At 42.3% G+C, this 23,534-nt stretch overlaps 1 protein-coding gene across 14 annotated transcripts in view; it reads right to left on the bottom strand.

Annotated features, from left to right (window-relative positions):
- Sk (small conductance calcium-activated potassium channel) overlaps positions 1-23,534 on the bottom strand; it is a 268,275-nt gene that overhangs the window by 87,895 nt on the left and 156,846 nt on the right. For all 14 annotated transcript variants that reach the window (XM_076434699.1, XM_076434703.1, XM_076434698.1 and 11 more), the window contains one exon: positions 325-717. In XM_076434699.1, the coding sequence (XP_076290814.1) occupies positions 325-717 (393 nt within the window). The remainder of the gene's footprint in view (positions 1-324; positions 718-23,534) is intronic.

The following is a 23,534-nucleotide window of genomic DNA, read 5'->3' as shown; positions in this document are numbered from 1 at the left end:
TACTAATCATTGTTTAGTTATCTTAATAACTAGTTAAGTAACAACAAATACAAAAAGTCTTGACCATTTACGACTTTTATTAAATGAGTTATTTGAATAAAAGCGAAAAGTTGGGGGATGTAAAATTAATGTGAAAATTGTTTCGCGGACCACAGTTTAAGAACCTTTACTCTAACAGGTTCTATTGTCGTTTTTTCGAAATATTCTTACAGGAACTAATAAATTGCCATACATCTTCGTTGAAAGTTACTTATTGTGAAGCTTTTTATAATAAATAATATAGAGTCAGAGGTTCGTCAGACAAAATGTAAGTTGGAGACTCACCTTGGTGTAGACACCGGCGCTGGACAGTTCGTTCTCGATGACCATCACGATGATGCCGAACATGCCCATGACGAGCGCGTAGTCGCTGATGCGTTTCCGCTTCTCGAACAGGGCCTTCCGTCTGCCCAGCCGGTAACCGACGTTGGGTTTGTGCTTGGACCCGGGTCCAATGCTTCCGGACGGGCCCTTGATCGACCCGCCACCCCCTGGATACTCCGAGTGGAAGCCAACGAGGGCGATACCGGCGTCCTCACCGGTTCCGGTAGCACCCCCGCTACCGCAACCAGCACCTCCGCCGACACCCCCAGCGCCACCCATGCCTCCGCCACCGGCAACGCCGCCGCTGTTCTTCATCGCCCCCGGGATCGAGAGAGTCGACACTGGCTTCCGGAGCTGCAAAAATTACAGGCCACTTTCACTAATTATTCCCTACACCATCACATCTCCGTCTACTTCGCACCCCCGTTCATCCCCCACCTTCGTACACTCCCCCAAGTCCAGATACTAGCCTGATGAGGATAACCTTTACGTGGCGAGCCTCTTCAGAGTACCGTGATTGAGAGCCATTGTCTTTGATTAGGTCTTTACAGGATACAGTTGAAGCGGAGGCTAACTGGTCCCTCCTCGTTCTTTGAGAAATCAACCCTTGGGAGGATAACATCTCTGACACGGGAAGGACCCCAAGTGTCCGACTTCGATTTTGATAATTTTTTGTGAGATAATGGTATATGGATCCCTAGTTATGTATGCCAGTATTAGGTGTAGTTACCCAATAGTTTTAAAGACATAAAAATTAAAGTTTCACACCGTGTTGATATACCATAATTTGAGCTGTAGTTTTCGAAGTTCCATTAGCCGTGTAAGCAGGTTGCGTGATTCACAGGTATGCAACATTAATTGTTTATATTTTTATAACTATTGAGTAACTACAGCTAATATTTTGCATACGTGATTAGGGATTCATATACCATCATCTCACAAAAAATTATCAAAATCGTGGTCGGACACTTGGGATCCTTCCCTTGTGAGAGCTGTATTTATTTTTATGAGTAAAAGTACGAGCGAAGTAGAATTATGATATGCAGAAATGAAATTACGAAACATAGAAAGAAGAATTATAAAACAGTGTAGGGAATCGCGAGAGAATCAGCGGAACTCGCGGTTAAATAACGAACAATAGGTTCTTTGAAAGAGTTCCCGACGAGTAGGTTCTCGTGGTCGGTTTGTCGACGATGCGGAAACGTTTCAGAGTGGATAATCGATGCGCCGGACGTCGGAAATAATGGCGTTTTGGAGAAAACAGGGATCAACGTGACAGACAGTCGGTACGGTACGCCCGCTTCGGCACGATCAAACCGAAGCTTTTCTAGGTTAATGCCACTGCAGCTTGTCTGAGAGAGCTAGAATAGAGTAGCGACGGCCTGGAAGAAATGTGCGAAAGGGTCGGGAGAAATCTTTAGTGCGCGGCAACTCTGTTAGAAAACCCTCGAAGCAGGGTGAAAAGACTTCTTACGGCACAGAAGTGGGTACCGTATGCGAGGAATGGAAATATTCGTCGGGAAGAAAATTTTCGTTAAAATAATAACGACGCAAAGAATTCAACCGTTACCTTCGCACCAACAAAATACGATTTTCGAATTTCTTGCACAAGATAAAAATTTAATACCTCGTAATCGGAATTATACTTCGTAAGTTCGTAACTTACATTGTTAACACATTACCGACCGGTGATTATTGCATAATTTTGAAAAATGTATGGTACATGCCTGAACACTTTTTACTGGAACGTTGAATAGCAACAGCAATTTTCATTTTGAACTAACAAGTCACCCTCAGTAAAGTCATCTAATAGTTTCATTCAAGATTGCAATGTAGACGAAAATTTCTATGCTTACTTTCGGTACAGCACAATTATTGAAAATCCTATTAATAGGCTTCCGGTAGGTAAAGTGTTAAATAGTTCAAGGGGAGATGTTGTAGTGTGACTAGCGTTTGAAGGGTTCACCCTTGTGGCTTGCTAAGAGTGTTAAAGAAGTTTTATGCAGGGGCAAACAGGATTGTGTCTTCATGTGAAGAAGACTCGAAGATGTTTATCCAAGGTTTTCTGCTTCTCTTCAATTTTCAGGCTTTATTGAAGGGGTTTCTTATACCATAAACAATTTTCGCCACTCCCAACTCCGTGTTAACTCACCCCATCGGTCCCACTACTAAAAATCGCAGAATAAATCCTCTCCAAGCGACGCGACGGCAGACTTGATCCGCGATTTCTCGAACTACAGCGTGGCGAATACCTCGGATTTAAAATAGGGCGGTCAGTATGGCGCGGGCCCGGTAGTCCTCACGTCCGTCGCCAGTAAAGCATCAAGTATCCGTAAAAAAAATGGTGTCGGTGTTTTTTCCCCCGCGGTGGTTTTTATTTCATTCGCGGGCGCGGAGTGTCCCGGTCGGGCGCTTAACAACGTTGATGGAAAAGCGGCCGGGACACGGTGTCGGAATACGAATGAAACGCCGCCAACACGACCGACCGTGGGTGCGCGAGAGGGTCGCGGAGGAACGGAGAGGACTGGAAGCGGAAATCTCGCAGCGAGCGCTGGTGTCGCCTCGCTGACACACGTTCCGCACGTGTTCCGCGTACGGCTCCCGTCGCCTATCCGTGTTTTCTCCGCTCCGGAATAAGATGACGGAGAGGTAGTTTACGAGGACGGGTTATTTCGTGAAACGACCGTGGACCGAGTCCAACCTGATGGAAAGTCCGGACGATTCTAATCGAGAGCGGGATCGGCCGGATATTCTGGTCAACGGGGTGGCGATTGCTATCGGGCGCTGCGGCTTCCGATGTAATGTAATCCATGTGCGGCCTCCTATCTTTGGGATTTTCTAATCGCGTTTTCAGCATTGGTTTCGAAAGCTACCCTCGTTTGTTAAGCGCTGTTGATGCTAGGAAAATGTTCGTTTCGAATGGTGTAGCTGTGTGACCATTTCTTATTGTTAGATTATCGAGAAGGGGAGGAAACAGTGTGTTTAAAATGATTCGGGATTTTCTAATCGCATTTTCAGCATTGGTTTCGATGGCTGCCCTCGTTTGTTAGGCGGTGTTAATGCTAGGAAAATGTTCGTTTCGAATGGTGTAGCTGTGTGACCATCCCTTATTGTTAGATTATCGAGAAGGGGAGGAAACAGTGTGTTTAAAATGATTCGGGATTTTCTAATCGCATTTTCAGCATTGGTTTCGAAAGCTACCCTCGTTTGTTAAGCGCTGTTGATGCTAGGAAAATGTTCGTTTCGAATGGTGTAGCTGTGTGACCATCCCTTATTGTTAGATTATCGAGAAGGGGAGGAAACAGTGTGTTTAAAATGATTCGGTATTTTCTAATCGCATTTTCAGCATTGGTTTCGAAAGCTGCCCTCGTTTGTTAGGCGGTGTTAATGCTAGGAAAATGTTCGTTTTGGGTGGTCTAGCTGTGTGACCATCCCTTATTGTTAAAATGTCGAGAAAGGAGGAAACACTGTGTATTAAATGATTCGGGACTTTTTAATGTGTGAATATGTAAATGTAATTGTATATTTTGTATGTTGTGTATTTATGTTAGGACGTGTGCGAACAACTGCGTATTTAAAATGACCGGAAATCGCGGTCAAGGAGTAGGCGATCTTTCGCAGAGAGTCGTCGAGATCGATCGTAGTTAGGGTTCACGGTAAATGGTAAACGGCGTCCTCCCAGGCGAAGCGAAAGCTGTCGAGTCGAGGATGTAGAATGGCTTTTTTCAAGGAACTGTGTCGAGAAAAGCCGAGGAAAGAGTGTGTCGAGTGTGTTTCGGTGGGAATACTCGGGAAATGCTCCGGGTTCCCGGTGCATTCTATTTCGTAGAATAGGGAAATGAGAGAGAGCAGAATCGTGGAGAAATGTGAAACACCGAATGCTGAAGGTGACGAAATAGAGAAATATTAATGATGAGGGAATGTTTATTTAATAAATTGGCTCGTATAAAGTAACCAGTACTGCAGACCTTAATGCATCTATTATCAAGAGCGATATTTTAGCTTTAAGTTAAAAAATTCATACGGGAACGCATTCAAAATCAAGCCGAATTTTGACATGAATTTTTGACATGAATTTTCGACATTATTTCGTGAATATTTTTCAGCCTAATTGCCCCTATCACAAATTTCCATCTCGCAGCTTTGATTTAAATCCTGAAAAGTTCGAAAATTCCTGCGGGGATCATAAAATTGCTTCGAGGAAGAATCCTGCTATAATCGGGTGACTAAACTTTATTATTGTACTATATTATCAGTGACAGAATATGGCATTCGTATAAATTTACCCAGTCGTCTGTAAAGTATAAATTATGGAGCTTTTGACAGGAATAACGATGAAAAGTTGGTCGAGATTGCAAGACACAGCATCGCCTAAGACACATTCATCACCATTTACCTTCTCCAGTTTACCTTCTAAGTTAATTCCATTATATATTCAAGCAAAGCGCTCATTAACTTCCTTAAACGCACACTTATTAAACTATCAACATTAATATACTCGCGAGAACGTCGCGCAAACCCAAAAACTTTTGAGAGTCGTAAAAAGAATTAGAAACTTTTAAATTTCGTTTGCTAGCTAATGAAATGTTAAAAAACATAAGCTATTTAGATTATACTTCCATGTGTGAAAATCCTGTTATCTTACGATCCAGAATTCTTATAATATAATTTCAGAAATTACGTCTCCCTATTTAGTTGGATGTGTACCGTACAGCGTTACTCTACTTTATCAGCTCGAAGAAGAATAATTTATACGGATTACACCCAGTGGTCATAAAGCCAGCGTTATCCTGTATTTTACTACCCTCGATTAATCGTGGAGATTATAAACCATGAAAGTGCCATAAAAAACGGTCTTACAACCGAGAATATTAAAAAATACACAAAGCTTCCTGAAGGAAGAAAGATATCATAAGGTAGGACTTAAAATAAAGTACACCGGCACACCTCTACCACCCCGAACGTAAACACTACATACTACACTTTATATTCAACGTTAAAATTACGATGACTATTACTCATCCCAGGAACAATGTCTTTAATTTACTCCACTTGAATATAAACTAGTGACATTAATGTTGCAACAATCAATCTTTAAGTAGTTCTTTAGCGCCGTTAGCGATTACTTCTATGGGGTCAACGAGTAAAGAGTTCAACGAGACCCGTATGGGGTTAATGTTTGCACAGTTGTTTCGCGCACGCAATCTCGGCGGGCCATGCGATTCGGCGTTTCCCTTCGGCTGCTCGCTGCCCTTTGTTGCTCGATTTCGTTGTCTTGAATGGGCGACGTGTATTCGGCCTACGTTATTGTTCGGCGAGCGTGCCTTTGTGCGGCCGCTGTCACGCGATGGAGAAAGCGCAATGATAACTTTTCAAGCGGTGCCTTGGCTTCGTGCAGTTTTCATCCTCTTGTTTCGGCCGCGACGCGAGTTAATTTGCACCGCTGATCGCCAGCCATTTTCCGTCCAAATCTGGGAAGCAAGTGCGACGCACCTGTTTATCTTCCATTTTTAAACAATCTTCTTCACGCTTTTAAAGCCCTTAAGTGCAGTGGAAACTTTTCGGTGCACAATAAGCCAACCTCGTGTTCCTTTTTCTCAGTAACCATTTCAGCGATCGAGTTGAAATTTGGTGTGCTTTTACCACTAAGGGCGTCACGCGTTTTAGCCGAGGGCTTTTTTGAAATCCGATCTACAGCCGGATTTCCAGCATCATCTAGATCAAAGGTAAAAAGCCCACCTAGGGTATACAAGCGTAAAGTTGAGTAATTTTTTCAATGGGATATTTCAAGGTTCTCCAGATGCTCTACAAATGTCACGTTGACAGCTGTGGTAGATTCTGAGAAGAAATCCTATCATTTCAACAGGATTCCTAAGTAGACGTTGCCAAGAAATTACTAATTGCAAAGAATTTCGAAGCAAATCACACGGCGAAAAGGACTCGTTTCAGGGACGCGAAAATAGCACGTTCGTGTGTACCTAGAATTCTGCTCCCGACTATTTTCCAGCGCATTGTGACTATTTCCAAGCGTTACTCGCCGGTGGAAACGGCGCGACACGGAGTCACCAGCGTTTTCGCGCTGATATATCGAACGGTACGCGCCGGAAGTCGACCTCCTCTAAGGACACAAAGGCACCGCGAACGCCGCGACGGAAGAATTTGGTCGGCGCAAGACGTTCCAGGAAATAGAGATGCAATCTGAGAAGATAACTCGAGATTGGGAATCGCGCGCGCGCGCGCGGGAACGTTTTGTTCGCAGGACGACGTATCGGGTCGCGCCGCGCCGCGCGGAAACGAGCCGCGAATAAAGAATTGCAAAATGCAACCGCATGAATTGTAAATGGATCATGAATTGGTGATACGGTGTCCCGGGTTCCATTTATTTGTTCGTGGAAATGGCGATGAGCGGAGAAAAATGTTTCTGCTTTTGGTAACCTCGTTCACTCATTTTGTTTGTATAAATCTGAGAAAAATAGCCTCGCTGCTTATGGCAACATTGCGAAATTTATTTATGCAAAATACTCGGCAATACACTAGAAATATTATTCCTGTAGGAATATATTTCAGTCGAAATAAATTTCTCCCTCATTCCAGTTAGAACAAAGTGTTCGCATAAATATCCACAGCCTCAAGTATCGTAATCCATATGTACACATGGCATAATGCGCAATCCACCCCGCATACTGCTGCAAAAAATTTCAAAGAATGTCCACCCCAAAGGAATTAATTATGTCGACGTAAGCGATGGATTCAGTTTTGTTCGAATGGCTCGCTTATTCACAGTACACCTAGAAAAAGGAAACGAGATCGAGTGCTGCAACATTTTTCCGAGAACAAGGGGATGAAGACACACGCAACCGTAGACCATGGACCACCGCTAAATGGGTATACGACGGGAGAGGATGGACCGCGTAAAACTTTTTCGGCGGACCGTCACGGCAGCGAATTTTTCTAAAAACACGGGCCATTAGCGGCGGAAAGCGGAGAATGAATGGGAAATATAGCGGAAGTCCAGGATTCCCGATCCCGGCTCTGCACAATGCCGCTCTGCTCGACGGGTAATCCCAGTTAAACGCCTAACTCCAGATAAAAACTTACAGTGGCTGCGGAGAGCATTTCTACACTGGGATTTTCGAAAAATTTCTGAAAGTGTATAGAAATAACAATAATGTGTCTATCCATTTTTAGTCATTTTTTTTCTTTCTTTTCAATTCCTCATGGATGCAACTTTACCTTCTCAATAATCGTAAATTAACCCTTAGCAGTCGAGTGTCAAATAAATTTTTACTATTGTTTTTCACAATTCCGACCAAATGCATTTCTTCAAACTCATTTTTTAAACTAATTCTTCTAGCCTTACAGAGAAATTCAAGTCGTATGGTCTATTCATAAAAAAAAGTTATTCTAATTTAAAGTGTGTGTGATCAGTAGACTGCGGATCTTTATGCAAAATAAAAATTATCTTCATCAATTGCAAGACACAGGAGCCATATAAAACTTTCTTTCTATTTTCAACAATTTTAATAAATCGAGAATAACAGATGGGCGTTGTTAAATTGTCCGAATGTTTTTAGTGCTTTAAATTACATACACCAATTTTTGTCATAAATACATAAAATCCGCAGTCTAGTGATCAGTTTTGCTCCTGTCCAATGGAATTATTGAAATGTTTAATTTTCGAGATGAAATAGCTCCGACTGCAAAGGGTTGAGAATATGAAAACCCGTCTAGTATTAATTCCAGTGGGATGTCTTTCTACGATCGGAACAGTAATAACCCAGCCCGGTTAGTATTATGGACTCCTGTGGGTACACCTGTTTCCGATGTCTGCCCGCAGCGGCAGGTACGACACGGCGAATATCTGCGGAGTCTCGCGGGGTTTCTTCGCGGAAATGAATAGCAGAGCGACGACGTGGTTCCCGCAATCGCGACATGGTAATTATGCCTCGCGATCGTAGAATAGCGAGGCAAGAACGGTTTTGTAATGGGCGACCCGGTGACCTTTTCTCGCCCGAAGTCAACGACGTAGTGCAATGGGGTGCGGCAACGGGGAGGGGGGGGAGCCAAACCGGGGCCGCGGGGATGGGAAGAGATAAGATGGGTCGCGTTATTGGGAAAGGACAGAAAGGAGGATACAGAAATGGGGGGACCGTAGTCATGGAAACCGGAGCCAAGAGACTACATCTTCCTTAATCTAAACCTTGATTGGCTAAGGTGATCTTAAACTTGTATTTTCCCGATAAAGTTCTCACCTTAACGCTGCCGGTTTCGACGGCTGCCAACCCGGCTATTATTCCAGCCGAGCGTCCAAGTGGTCTGCTCGACGATAAGTAACTTTAAGCTCGAGGATGATTCCTCGGATGAGCACTGCTCGTTATCAGTCCCATTGTTTAGCTGGTACAGTTCGCCAGCTTTTAGCTGACGGTTTCGATTGTGTAACTTGTTTACCAGTGCGCCGCGTAATTGGTTCTGTCGGCGTGCTCAACGTTCGTTGCATAAACGGGAGGCTATTTGTTGTTTCTGTGTTTGTAATTCGTACAGTGAATTTTCAAGTGTGCCGATATGTTTTTAAATTATAGGAGAAAGAAGAGGAAAATTTTGGGGGGGGGGGACCAAGTTTTTTCAAGTAGAAATTAATACTTTGTCGAACAGAATGTTTTGTCAGGTAATATTATGCTCAGAAGATTCTGTATGGTGCGTGTCAGAGAATGGGCGTGTTTGATTGGAATTTTATTTCGATAGGAGCATCGAAGGCGAACGAGGAGACTGTTACGTCGGTGATGCAACGATCCTGAGCGAAATTCCGCGGGAATTTTCAGTCGATCACCAAGAGACCGCGACCTCGTTCACTCATGCCAAGTTTTATGGCACTCGTCGGCCGGTTACGCCAGTAAATATTGAGCTTCCATGAGTTTCGAGGGGGAAATCCAACCTGCGTAGCATGGCACGCGCCAGATTGCTCGGGGAAACCTGTTTTTCGCGATTGTTTGCAAGAACTTCATGATCAAGATGCTTCATGTTCTACGTGTAATCCAATACGAGAGTGTTCGTGAATTGAAGCTGCAACTTCAGCGAAGTGTCATCTGTATAATTAGTAGACTGCGGATGTTCATGCAATTTTCAATTTTTGTAGATGTATTTTAAGAAAGTGTGGAGTAAAATAGAATCTTTTTTCCAGTGGTAGTAACCTCTCTGCAGATCTGAAATAAATAAAAATTGTACTAAATTCTGTCGAATTTTATATTCCACCCGATTTTTCGATAACTTTCAGTAGCCATAAATGCATAAAGATCCGCAGTCTAATAATTAGTTTAATTAGCTTAATAGCGAATTTCTGCTCTTACTCTTTCGGGATTTGTCACACGTTTCATGCTAATTAGTGGGCACTAAAAAGTCTTTTAACGAGCTCATTCACTATCGAACAGTTGAAGGGACAATTTCGCAGACGACGCGATGACACGGTGAGCGACCGCGATTATTTCGCGTGAGCACTTAATTAAATTCCCAGCGGATGTACCCCCCCTCCACCTGGCCGCGTGATTCTAAGTCACGCCTGGTAATTAGTATTTCGTAGCAGTTCGAGCTTATCGAACGGCGCCGGATCGGCCTCACCGTTTTATCGAACCCCGTCAATCTTTGACCATGCCCTCCACTCGAACTGGAATAAAGGAAGCTGCTGCGCTCGGGGAACACAGAAAGGGAATCGATCCGATCGTCTGCGTTCACGTCCACGTTTTCAGGTCCAACACACTGCACCAGCCGGCCTTTGTGCACCGATGCAAGCGTCCCTTCGATGCAGCTCCCCCGTCACCCTGCACCTTGTTTTCTACCGACCAACTTCGGGACCGAGTTAACAACCACTTGCATGTCAAATCTGCATCTTCTGCCTCCCTTCTGGTAATCAGAATTATTCTCGCATCGGTGCTTCTTCTGAGAAACTTCCTTCTAAAGGTAACGTTTAAAAATAAATTCCGGAAAAAATTTGTCAGACTCGTCACTCTCCCGTACAATTAGTAGAGTCGCTTGAATTTAGAAAATTTGTTCCGTGGTCTTTGAACTGCTATAACTTCGTGGGAAAAAATCGCACTGTCGTCTAACTAAGTTTGTTGAACAGAGGAATCTTCCATCTATAAGATTATCTTAGAAAGAATTGTGGACAAAATTTTGTGAACTCAGTAGATTCCTTTAGACTTGAAAAATTTGTTCGAACAGGCACCTTCAGGTTTCAGTTGTGTAGTTCGTATTTGAATAGGATCTTCGTAAAAATTCTGTGGAGTTAAAGTAGACATTTTACTCTTTGAAATGATCCTATGGAAAAATTGTTTATACTAGGTTGTGCCACGATGAGCTTAAGACGACGGCGAGTTTGTCTTTTATTGCGGCGGTCGAAAGTGGGCCGGGAATTTCGGTCAGCGACGGAACCCGCGAACACAGAGTCGATAGACGCTGGCATATTTAAACGGAAATTGACATAATGCCGTCGCCGGGAAATCCGTGGATTCCTCGCCCGGAAATTGCTTAATCGAGTGAAATATTCGACGCGACCCGACGCCGTTTCCGCTCCCGTTCGAATTCGACCGGCTTCGTTACGGCAAAAGAAAAATTTCCAGCTTCTACCGAGGAGAACACCAAATCAAATTCTCATCGTAGGCATTAGGTTCTATCGTGATCCACAGAATCAAAATTGTCATCTGCCATTTGTCGTGACTAAGGGGAATATTATTTTTGATTTCATGAATAAACGCAAATAAACGGTTCAATTTCGAAATGGTTGCTCCGATCTCCCAAAAGCTGGTGCACCAATCGAACTAAAAGTTTGCAAATGCAGCACGTCCGATTGCTATTGATACTATAATCAAATAACGTGTAATGAATTCGTCTATTTGTCATGGTGATTGTTAGCACGCGATATTGTATTTAGTTTGTAAATACTGTTGCGGCGGATTGTGCTAGCCATGAATGATTAATAGCATTAACGTGTATTCGTCTGAGTGCTTCGATCATCAAGATGAACAGCGAAATGCTTTGAGAGAGATCGCGCCAGCCTCCGAATTTACGACGCGCTTCGCGCCATTATTTCTTCACACCTAAAAGCTCTTCAGAAACTTTTCTAATTCTTTAATGTTCTGTGAAAACGCAAGTGCGGCCGTAAACTTCAACCGAAATTTACAAGTTAGCCTAATTTATGTACATTCCCACAGGATTATACTGTCCCCGTAAAACCCTCGTGAAAGCGTCACTATAATATTCGATTGTGTCCATAAAACTTCAATTCTGTTCTAGCAAAGTAAAGTAAAAAGTCTAGTAAAGTGAGGGAGAATCGGTGATTTCGAGGAAATAAACGTTTTCGGCGGAAATGAAGAATTCGAGCCGCCCAATTGATTCGTTTCATCGACCGGCAAGTTCTCTTCTGAGGTGAGGAAACACTTATCGACGATCCGTGTTCGGCTGACCGGCTCGGTTTCACTTTACTTTTCGACGATCAGCTACTTGAGCAGAGGGGGTGATCTCACTAATGGAACCTGGACGCAACGTTCCGGAAAGACATTGGTGTCTGCTAGAAGACTGAGGAGAGTGGCGAGGTATATAATCCGTAACCATTCATATAGACTGGTGCATGGTCGATATGACTCTTTCGTGCAGGGGAAATATCACTCGAAACAGGAATCCTTGCTGGAACGTTTCAAAATGCGCCTGACCACAGTGATATACAGTGCGCCACGAAAGTAATCTAACGCCCTTTAAAACAGAATAACTTTTTTATAATTGTACCAAACGCGACCTGACTTTTCATAATCAATTAGAAGAGTTGGTTTATGAAATGATATGCAAAGAAGATTTTCCAAAAATTATAATTTACAAGGTTACACGCAGAAATAAAAAAGGCATTTTTTAAAACTTTTTTATTTTTTATTTATTTTATAAACATTTTTTATTAAACGTTTTTGCATACCATTTCATAAACCAATGCGTCTAATTGATTATAAAAATTCAGGTCGTTTGGTAAAATTCTAAAAAGGTTAGTCTGTTTTAAAGGACGTTCGAATACTTTCGTGGCTCACTGTATCACTAGACCGCGGATTTTATGCGTTTATAAAATAATCTATTATTCCCAGCTTGTTCAAATTATTCAAATAAGGATGAACTGTCCATCTCGCTCCAGTCCCTTGTAATGGAAGCAGACAATTTTTATTTTGCGTGCAGATCCGCTGTCTACCATACATATATCACAATTTTATCGTCAATATTTCAGTAAGTAGTAGTGACTAGAAACGGCCAGACTTACGAGCTCGCTTTCCCGAATTAGAACATACAACGTTGAATAATCTACTGCAAAAGAATTCCACGCTAGACCAACTGTTTCCGCTCGAAATAATTTAACAGACAAATTAATCGAAATATTTTAGTTTTCTTTTCGAACCGCAAAACCCTTCGCATCGGAAACAAACATTTACTGAATCCCCGTTCGCGAAGCATCAAACGCATTTTCAGATCCTTCAGCAACGGACAGAAAATATTTTGCAAAATATTTTCGCCGCTACACTGAATCGAGAAAAATTTCCCACACGCTTTCACACGAGATGAATAAACCGAAGGACATTATAACGATCGGTCAATAAAACAAGACAAGTCGCAATAAATCGTTCAATCACGGACATTCGTATCGGACATTGTTTATCATCGAGAACCAGTTAATAATCTATCAAATGTCGCGTAAAATATTTAACTAAACGCGTCGAGTACACGGACCAGGAGTGCGCCGATGATTCTGTCGACCGATACCGGGTGAGTTTGATAATAATCATAATTTTAATAACACTGCACCCGATGGCAAACCGAATTCTGTTGTTCGATGCCCAGAAACGGATATTTTCAGGTCACCGATGCATCCGCCCACAGGGATGAAAATTGAGCGTATAAAATGACGGTTCAGCTAATAACACGGGGAGAAATTAATATCACCGCTCGTTAAGGCAAATAGCAATATGAAATGTTAATATCTGGCCCGTATCCGTCCCGGAGAAGCCGCGTTGGGCTCATTCCCGCGGATTATTTTCGGAGTTTTCCGCGGCCGGATCCTTCTACTCGAATCCTCGGCCATCGCCGATAAATGGAAGGACTCGGGCTGCGGTGCCGCTTTTCGAATTCCTCGCTCGGGATCAAGGGATTGCGGTCTAATTTCATGTATATATTCTATAACTCGGCACTTCGAATTTTAACGCGGCGTTCCTCTTTCCTGGATTCCCTTAGACCTCCGGCTACAGCTTCAGGAACCCCCCTTGCTGTCGTTAGTATAGCGATAGCGCTTGGTCTGATCGTTTCGGAAAATTGAAAAGGATTATTGCTTCATTTTATCCACCTTCGAGATCTTCTGAATATCATTGTCTACTTTCATCGAATCCCGAGAATTGTATTGCTGTTCTATTTTATCGAATCTCGAGAATTTTTCTACATTGTTGTTCCACTTTATCGATTTCTGAGAGTTCAAGCAGAAGACTAAGTAGTTTAGATAGAATGGAAAGATTAAATAGAACAGAATTCTAGATCGTCAGAGTTGAGTGTCAATAAGTACATACTGAAATTCGCAATTGTTTAAAATTACAAGCAAACGTTCCAAATCAAGAGTTTTCAGGAAAGCAATTTACATAATGATGCCCGAATCACTTAAAATTCCGTACGAACCGTGAAACGTTCATGAATAAACGATAAAACTTAGTAATAATAATTTGCGCCCGTGAAAGTACTAATTAAACGGTTCTTCATGCAAACGTGTATATTCGTGTTCGTCAGTACGTATGTTCGCCGATCATTCGCTAACGATTCCTGCTCGTTCCAATGGAATTCGAAGCATTTCGTCGACGAACAGACGCTGCAGAAATTCCTTTAATAAATATTTAATTAGCCAGCCCGAAACGCCGTGAAATATAATTAAATCGCGTGAAGTGAAAATACTTCGCGAAAGTTCTTGAGAAGAATTAAACTACCATTATTAGACTGCATAATTGAGCTTTATGGGTGGTACACTGTAGAGTGGCTGTCGATGAAGTGTTGCGAACTGAAATTAGTTGGAAATTTAATCGACATTAGTTTGTAGAGCAACTTGTAATCCTTGCAAGTCGATGTAAGAATTTCTAGTAGTATAGGTCAACAATGATCAGACCTCTTCAAGTATATACTAGATGTTTCAGTAGTATCGCTCGCACTCTAACCGATAAACAAAGTATTCTTATCTTTACATAATTATTCAAGCTAGTTATTTGAACAAAATTTATATTACAACAGAATAATTCATTCTCGCGTTTCACAAAGCCACAGTACGGAAGCTGAGCGAAGCAATTTCCCAAAGAAAATTCCTCGCTTTCGCAACGAATCTCACATTTTTGCGAGCAGTTTTCTGAAATGGTTGCAATATTCTGTATCCCTTTGCTGCGTCGAGTCCCGGGTAACAGGGTCCTGGGGATAAGCGACATTTGTCTTCCGGTTTCCCGCGGAACGAACAGGTGAAATCACAGGAACCAGCTGATATTGAATATCCGCGGCGGTACGCGATCGATCCTGATTTAATAACAGCAGAGTAACTATCGGGTCGGGCCCGAAACTTTCGTTCTGTTTGTCTTTCGTTGCTCGTTCCTTTCGCCGCGCGGCCGGCGTGTGGAAACATAGATTTAGGTCAGTGGCGCGGATCGTCCAGGAATATTGCTAGGTGGATGCAATTATCGCGACAGCTTCTACAACTATTACGCTTTTACCATTTCGTTCCGCTTCGCCTTCGTCTCGAACCTCGATCTTCGCAGATTTTATAGAAAATCTCTTTTGTTTGCGATTACCACGAAAATTATAATCATCCCAGGCCAAGTTCACCGATGGCAGGAGACATCGCGATCACAACTTTCCGCTGTCAATCGGCTCACAACATTTCGCGCGCCGGCTTCGCTCAAATATATTCATAACCAACGAAATCCGAAGCTGCCTCTTGACACCAATCCGTTCTCCCTCGGCCGAAGTAGTTTCTAATGCGTTTAATATGCGCTCGCTTCTGCCGAGCGTGTAACTCGAGAACTTCGGAGCGTACCCGAAGCTCCCGGCCGACCGAGACTTGACAAGCACAATCGTAGCTACCAAGATTGAAATCGTTAATAACTGAATGGTATATTCGGATTCGCAAACATCGAGCGATGCAATCTTCCCGCTCGGAAGTTTTATTCAGGATTTTTCTCGTTCTGGAACTTCAAGCTTCAGTTTTCGTCCGTTACACTTCTTTGATCGCTGAGATCATGCGACGAGACGAAACGTTTTAAGACAATTTCTCCTGTTTACTCTCGTGTCGAGTATTGTACCTGGACAAAGAATACGGTTGCCCTGGGAACTTCGTCAAACAGGATCGAATCGATTTTATGCGGGTCACTCGTAGCATTCATTCGAAAACTTGCTTCAATTTTTATTCTTTTCAAGGAAGATGGCTAAACATGTTTCTTCTTTTATGGCAGTGGAGAATTTTGTGTATTTTAGTACAGTGATTTAGTGAAACGAAAATATTTTCTGGTGCTTTGCGATCGGTTCAATCTACCGTCTCTCAAGCTTCCGTCAGTGATGATGCATTGGGACATTTGTTCCAGTTTTCGAATACTGTTTTGTTTAATATTGTACAAAGAATAAATTACACGACGTGCGAGCTTTAGTAACACAATATTAATCATCAGACGATCGTGCCGTATCACATTTTTGAAAACAGGAACCGGACGTTTAATCTTGCTCAACTCTTAATAATGCATGACGGAAAAAATGTTTTGACGGCTCAACGATGACGCTTCATAAACGTTCAGTCTCGATGAGCTTTTTATAAATATTTCGCCAGTTATTTAGCTATGTTCTCGTTCGTAAGAAAAGGAAGATATTAGACAGACTTCGGATGAAACGGGAGGAAAAGTTTTTGATCCCGAGGAAGAGGAATGATAAATAGAGGCGTTGTTCTTTCTCGACTTGTTTTACACGCTCACTTGTTTTTGTCGAATACTGTGCCGTGACTTTGCGTTAAACGATGATATGAATTTTGCCGCCTCGCTAGGAAATCATTTATTTTGCCTGGTCTCGTTGCTTTTCATAGTGTTTGAAAAGAAAACTGACTGAATTATAATAATGCCAGGATCGAAATTTGATTCCACCTGATGGGAATTCAGATATACAGTGGCCGAAATAATGATACATAGGTTCACTAGCCGCGTCGGCTGGTTTACTGCTTCTACTTTTATTTTCGTTCTCGGAAGTGTACTGTGGCATTTGTTTTTATTTCGCAAGAATGTATTCTACACATTGTGTAAGCAGTCAATCGACTATCAACAGTATTCGTGTAAAGACGTACCTGTTTCAAAAATACTTTGAAAATTATCGAGTACAAGATACGAAATAATCTTAGGTTCACGGAGAAATATTTAAAAATTACTATTGATAGCGCAATTTTTTGAACGTTTTTGTATGGTAAGTACACAGATTCATAAAGTTTAAAGATTATAGAAAATATTTTATGTTCGTTTAATATTATTAAAGCACAATGACACGGGGAAATCGTTAAATGACAATGAAAAGGGCCGAATTATTGCTTTCCACAATGTGAGTCTCTTTAACAGAGAAATTGCAAGAAGATTGAAAAGGTCATTCAAAAAAAGTAACACATAGAGACAAAGATAAAATTTTTCAAGAAGCACGGCAAAATATGCTTAATGCCTCTAAAGTAAAAATGAAATTAGGCTTGCCAGTTGATGTTCGACGTGTACAGCAAGTTCTGAGATCGAGTGGGACACTTAAATATTCTAAAAAATGTAAAAAAACCTCCACTAACTAAATTCTAGAAGGAGGAGAGATTAAAGTTTGCAGAATATCATATGCCATGGACCGAAAAGTGGAAGACGGCGATTTTTTCTGATGAAAAAAAAATTTAATTTGGACGGCCCACAGATGGGTTTTAAGATTATTGGCACGATCTGCGTGATGAAAAATTGTAAAAATGACAAGAATCCATGGATGAGGATGTGCAGTGGTTTGGGCTGCATTCGGTTGGAAAAGTAAGACTCCGATAATGTGGTTCCCTGCAAAAGCCAATGCTGAAAAATCTCAGGAACTATTGGAATACGTACTGGATGAATATGGCGACAAGATTGGCGGACCCAATTTAATATTCCAACATGATAATGCAGCAATACATCGTGCAAAAACAATTAAAAACTACTTTCAGAGGGTAAAAGTTGAAGTTTTACCCTGGTCATTAAGGCATCCGAACTTAAATCCGATTGAAGATCTTTGGGGAATATTAGCACGAAAGGTATACCACAATGGAAAACAGTATAGCACTGTTTCCGAATTGAAAAATAGGATGAGAGAGGCGTGGTCTGAAATTAAATTAGAAACACTACATAAATTAATTGAATCAATTCCACGCAGAAGATTTGAAGTAATAAAACACAAAGGAGGTTCAACGAAGTACTAAATTATTTTCATTTTTATTAAAACTTTTTATGTAAAAATACATAATGAACCTACGTTTATTTCGCAACTAAATTTCAAGTGTTGTAATAGAAAATTTGTAATTGACATTAATTAACACTGTGTTATTCAATTGAGCTGTGTATTTTGTTAATAATATTAGAATGAATAAATAATAAGAAGTAAAATAAAAAATACTGCATTAAACACAACGTTATGTCAACAAATTGCAGTGACCCTATCATTATTTCGGCCACTGTATACAAAAATGGGAAGCTTGGTTGGTTTACCGGTTCTCCGATTACGAAACGAAAATATGATGCACACTCTTTCCCTGGGATGCGGGAACCAAAGAAAATTGAATGGACTCCCTAGACAGTCTTTAGGGTCTATCGCGTTTGTTCCATCGATATTTCGTTTGCCTCTCATTGTTCTCTGTTTCCCCGAACACTTTTACGGGATCGGTATCGGCGTCGTTGAAATTCTACAGGGAAACCCGCGATACTCGTGTTATCTAAATTTACAATATATATATATATATATATATATACATATATTATGTTGTAATCGGCGTCGCTTTCTCCCGTAACGAATGGAACAGCCTCTACCTGGAATAGCGTCGCAGAAATTATGCAAATGAAATTACATCGCCCAGAAGTTATTCTGTAACAAGGAAAAACTATCGGTCAAGCTGTAAAGCGAGTCTAGAAAAATTGAATTTGCTCGCGATAGCGTCAGCTGCACCCTAAACTGCAACTGGCCTGTGATCCATCACCCCCAGAGATCTTGCACTTGACGAATTAGCTCACCGTCGCCTCACCGAGCTACTTCTTTACTATACTCCAACTTGATAATCTAATTCAATTCATATTTCATGAAGAGATAATGACACCACCCGTATACTGAGTTAAAAATATTTTCACATAAAACTAGGAAAGTTATAAGTAGTATTAACGCTTTATGGTCAAGTTTCTTCGGGCTCGTTGCAGAGTAATCCGATGAATATTATCTTAATTTAGGAGGTGAATTAGCGTTTATGAATCCCATTCGATGCACGAAGCTCGACTCGAAGCGGTATTAATGTTATTAAGTGGCTTAAATTAAGTGACCAAACAATTTCATACGGGGATTTATCCGACCACAAAATTTAATTAGAACATCATCGCGATGCGTTCTGTTCCCCACTTTCCTCTCTCGGGTCCTGGCGAGCCAATTCTATTTAGGCGGTATACACATTTAGTTCATATCACGGATCATAACTGTTATATAATTAAAAAGAGAAAAAGTCATAGAATAACAAGTATTTCATCGACTAAAATCGTATTGTTACAAATAAGGATTATAAGTAAACGAAAATGTTTTCCCTCGTCTTTCTGTTGAGAAATTAATTTCGATCACTCGTAACTAGACTGCGAATTTTATGCGCTAATGACAAAAGTGAGGAGGTGTAATTTAAAATAGCAAAAATATTAGGTAAATTTAAACACATACCATTAGGTCAGACAATTCCACAAGAAAAAATGCTAAACAACTAAATTATTCAATTAAACACTGATATATTTTAACTTGGAACAATCTCTTCCCAAATCATTCCGAAAAAAAATTCTGTTGCTACATTTGACTGTTTCAAGTAGTATGCACTGTCTACAGTCAGGCTTTCCAAAATTTAACGAAATCGAACAAATCCTTTTGCACAGATATTATACAACACTTGTACCCCCCGAAAATACAAAAAGAGGAAATCAATTTTTTGAAAATTCTTAACCGTGCACTGTGCGTCGCACGCAACAGTTCATTATCGTTTTTCAGCGCAGCTCGTTCCGTCGATTTCGATGCTCATTACCAGGCGGTCCTTCAGCCTTATCAGGCCAACTTCAGCTTTGCGAAGTGTTTTTTTCGGCAAGACGGTTCCTTTGAACGGCCGTTGCGCCAGAAGGTGGCGGTGCTCGTCGAGTTAATTAAGTTCGCTAGGCGGCAGGTTAATTCGTGGACCGAGAAATCGTCTTAATAACTAGCAGCGGTCAATTAAACCGCAGACAGCCCGGGGGACTCGTTCAGGACTGGTTTCCCGGGTCCGAAATCTCCCGACTGCCAACACAGTCGCGCGCGGCCGTGTCCGATCTGTATTTTCTACGTGTTCGCGTGTTCAAACGGCGGCTGAAAGGCCGAAAGAAGACAAAAATTCGAGGTAAGAAAACACAAAAGCGGCATCGACGGGAACAATGGCCTTCCCATTGGCAGACGCGGAGGACGCTTCAACTCGGACCCCGAGGAGGACCTTCGAGGGCAGCTTTTGTTCGGACCACGCGAAAATAAGTCATCTCGGTTCTTCTTTCTGTGCGAGTGACGATTCCCTGCAAATTGTTTATGGAACGATAGTAAACCTCGTTTCCCTGGGAAACGCGTTTTATCGCGCGTTCGGCGTTTCGTTCCTTTATACGTGAGCCATGGGGAATTTTTGCGGATGGAGAAAGTTCTGACGAACTCATGGGGAACATGTTTGCGCGAGCTAGTGGCTTGCAGTTTCGTCGACTTGACACGTTCGCCGGTCTGCGCGAGATAACTTGCGGCTGATGTAGCACGAAATTTTATGCTCGGCACGCGAACGTCGGGCTAACGAGAATTTTTGTTTGGAAAAATTTACATTTCCGCCGGCGAGGGACATGGGGATCGCGTGTTCGTCTGGGTTGATCAAAAAGTAATTTCACGGAATCAGGGAGGATATGCAAAAGTGCTTGAACAGGGCGAATTTCAAACCGCTCGTTGCGGTTTGATCCTTTTTGTTTCGATGCAAATTAGAATTTTGTTTCTTCAATTATTAAAATAGTACTACTTTCTCTTAGATAACTAAACCACCACGCATGGAAATGATGACATCTCGAAGGGGGGACGAAAGGAGGACTGCGTCGTCAGCGCGTCGAATTTCAAAAAACCGACGCGAAGTCGAGGGAAGAAATTACTCTGGAGAGGAGCGTCTCCTCAAAAGGCGAGACGGAATTAAACGGAAATGGAAACGAAAGCGAGCGGCGAGAGCAGACAAGAAAGAAAGAACGCGAAGTAAAGAGATAAAGAGAACACGAGCAGTCAGATCGCAACAGGAAACCGCCGTGAAAAACAGAAAAAATGTCGGCGGGGCACAAAGCGAACAAGAATTTAATTAGCGCGATCTCGCTGTGGCGACCGAACCGAACGTCTGATTATTTGCAGTCGTGTCTGCTTTGTCCGACGCGATTTCCCGGCTCCTCGCAGGTTCCATCTTGGTCAACAACACCTTTGAAAGCGCGCCGAGGGCTGACGCGTGTCGTTTCGACGTTAATTAAATTTCATTGGTCCGGCTGTGGACACCGCCGCGAAGGAAGCAATTTCCACGTGACCAGTTAGGCAAGTTCCGAAAGGAATTCACGGCTGTGAGGATGCCACTGACGGATTGGAGATCGGCGGTTTCTGTTCTGCAAATTCTCTGGTCAATTCTCCAAATTTCCGGAGGTGGTAATTAGCATACTTCCTGTTTGACGTGGTCGTGTCCTGACATTTTTCTCAGGTGTGCTACTGGCTTCATTTTATGTCGGTTTCGTTAATCGATCTACTTTTTCCATAACAAATTTCTTGGAGGACAAATGTTCACAGTAAAACAAACAAATTTAATTCCGTTTAATCGAAGACTTCAAGAACCTGTCCTTCAGGTACTGCTATTTTATCGGTGATTATTCGGTGCTATACCTAAGCAGGATGCATAGCGGTTGTGTAGCGTGGTCCATAGTCTCGCGATACGAATTGGCGCTCGACTCAAGCCTAAAGAGGGAACCGGGTCTCGTGCCAAGCTTTTTCGCAATTTGCCTGGGTCGCTGCGGCCAGGGCCTGGAGGATCGGTCAGTCCGAGCACGTCCCGCGCGCCTAAGTCGCGAAAACGGAAAGTTTCATGCGCGTCTATGAATCAGACCAACCCGGGGACGTTTTATCATCTCGGTCTCTGCGACAACGGCAACCCGCTCGAGGACGGAGGAGTCGCGAACGAGGTCGCGGAAACAATGTTACGCTTATCGGCGGGGCATCTCGCTGACGATAGTTAGAGAAGTTCCGCGTTAACGCTTCTTCTTCTTCTCCTTCTTATACTTATTCCGGGATTTTCCTCTTTCCTCAACCCCGGAAAATTCCTCGGGTTTCCGCTGATCGTCGCCTGTCAGCTTTTCGGTGCGAAAAATAGGATTTGCCGCGGATTTCTACGGACTGCGACCCATTAATCGGATAATTGAATAGGGGATCTTTGATCTTTATTATAAAATAGTATTTGACGTGACAAGTGTCGCGAATCGTTCGAATTAATAACTAGACTGCGGATCTTCATGCAAAATAAAAAATGTTTGCATTGATTGCAAGACGTAGGAGCCAAATAAAAATTTCATTTTTCTTTTAATTATGTTGTTAAGATGAAACTAATGCACTGGTGGCCTCAAGTCTTTTCAATACCTCCACTGTTTTAAATTGTACGTACTCATTTTTGTCATAAATGCATAAAATCCGCGTCTGGTTATGACAAAATGGCCACGTACAATTTAAGTAGTCTGAAGATTGACAGTGTATTTTAGTGACATTGTGCATTTCATACATTTTTGAAACACAAAATTTTGCAGTCTACGACCTACGGTAAAATGCGAATGAAGATTTACGTGAGGTTGAATTAAACGTTCAGGAGGTCTTGATGAAAATGTTAAAGGTGGCTTCGGAACACAACGAGTTGAGCTTTATGGTCCAATTTGCAGAAACATGAACGAAATACAAACTAGTTCGCCCGATTACTGGTTCTATCGGGTTACAGGTGAAACAAAAACCGCGTGAAACTTTATTCACTGTGCGAGCATGGAGGACTCTCGGAAGCTCTGCGGAATTTCTTAAGCCAATTACAGTTTGCCATATTTACTGCAAATCAAGTTTTAATGGCACGGGTTGCTCTAGTTTACAGGGTTGGTTATCCACGGTGGTTTCTTCTGCGGGAAATGTAATAACTTTAATACGTAAAGAATAATGTACTGTAGGATCCTTGTTGCTTGTGCCAGAATATTCTGGTCGTTCGCGTACAATTTTTATCATTTTTATAAAAGATAAGACATAATTGACAAATCTCTTATACATCCAGAAAATTGACCACACACAACAAGCCAAGCCAAAACACAATCAAAGCCCTCATCAAAAATACTCAACCAGATTTGCCGAGGCATTCAGACGTCAAAATAAAATCGCGCATAAGATGGCCGAAAAGTGTCATTCCACAGTCTCTGCAAGGTTCTCCAGTAAATCGAGAACGTTCAGTGAGCGGCAGCTCGACGAGGGACACCGCAAGAGCCACTTCTCTGGCAAATGGAGAGAGAGTCAGCGAGAGAAAGCAAGCAAGCAAGAGAAAGAGAAGGACAGAAGAGCTCGGGAAAGAGAGAGAGAGAGAGAGAGAGAGAGAGAATCAGCAGGACGCGTGGTTCTTCTTCTTATTTACCTTTTTTCGCTGCTTTCCAGGCTAACGGATTTCATTCGTATGCAGATTAGAGCCGCGCAATATGGCGGAGCACAATGGCCGCGTCGGAACCTGGCTTAGCCGATTGTGTTACGTCCGCGGCGGGGCAGCTCGACTGGAAAAAAGTCGGCCCCCCGGAAAAATGCCGTGGAATAGTAATTCCTATTTCGGGCGACACGGAAGAAAGAAA

Source organism: Lasioglossum baleicum, chromosome 12 (genome assembly GCF_051020765.1).
Source record: "Lasioglossum baleicum chromosome 12, iyLasBale1, whole genome shotgun sequence".
Lineage (NCBI taxonomy): Eukaryota > Metazoa > Arthropoda > Insecta > Hymenoptera > Halictidae > Lasioglossum > Lasioglossum baleicum.
This window is presented reverse-complemented; position numbering and strand designations above follow the sequence as displayed.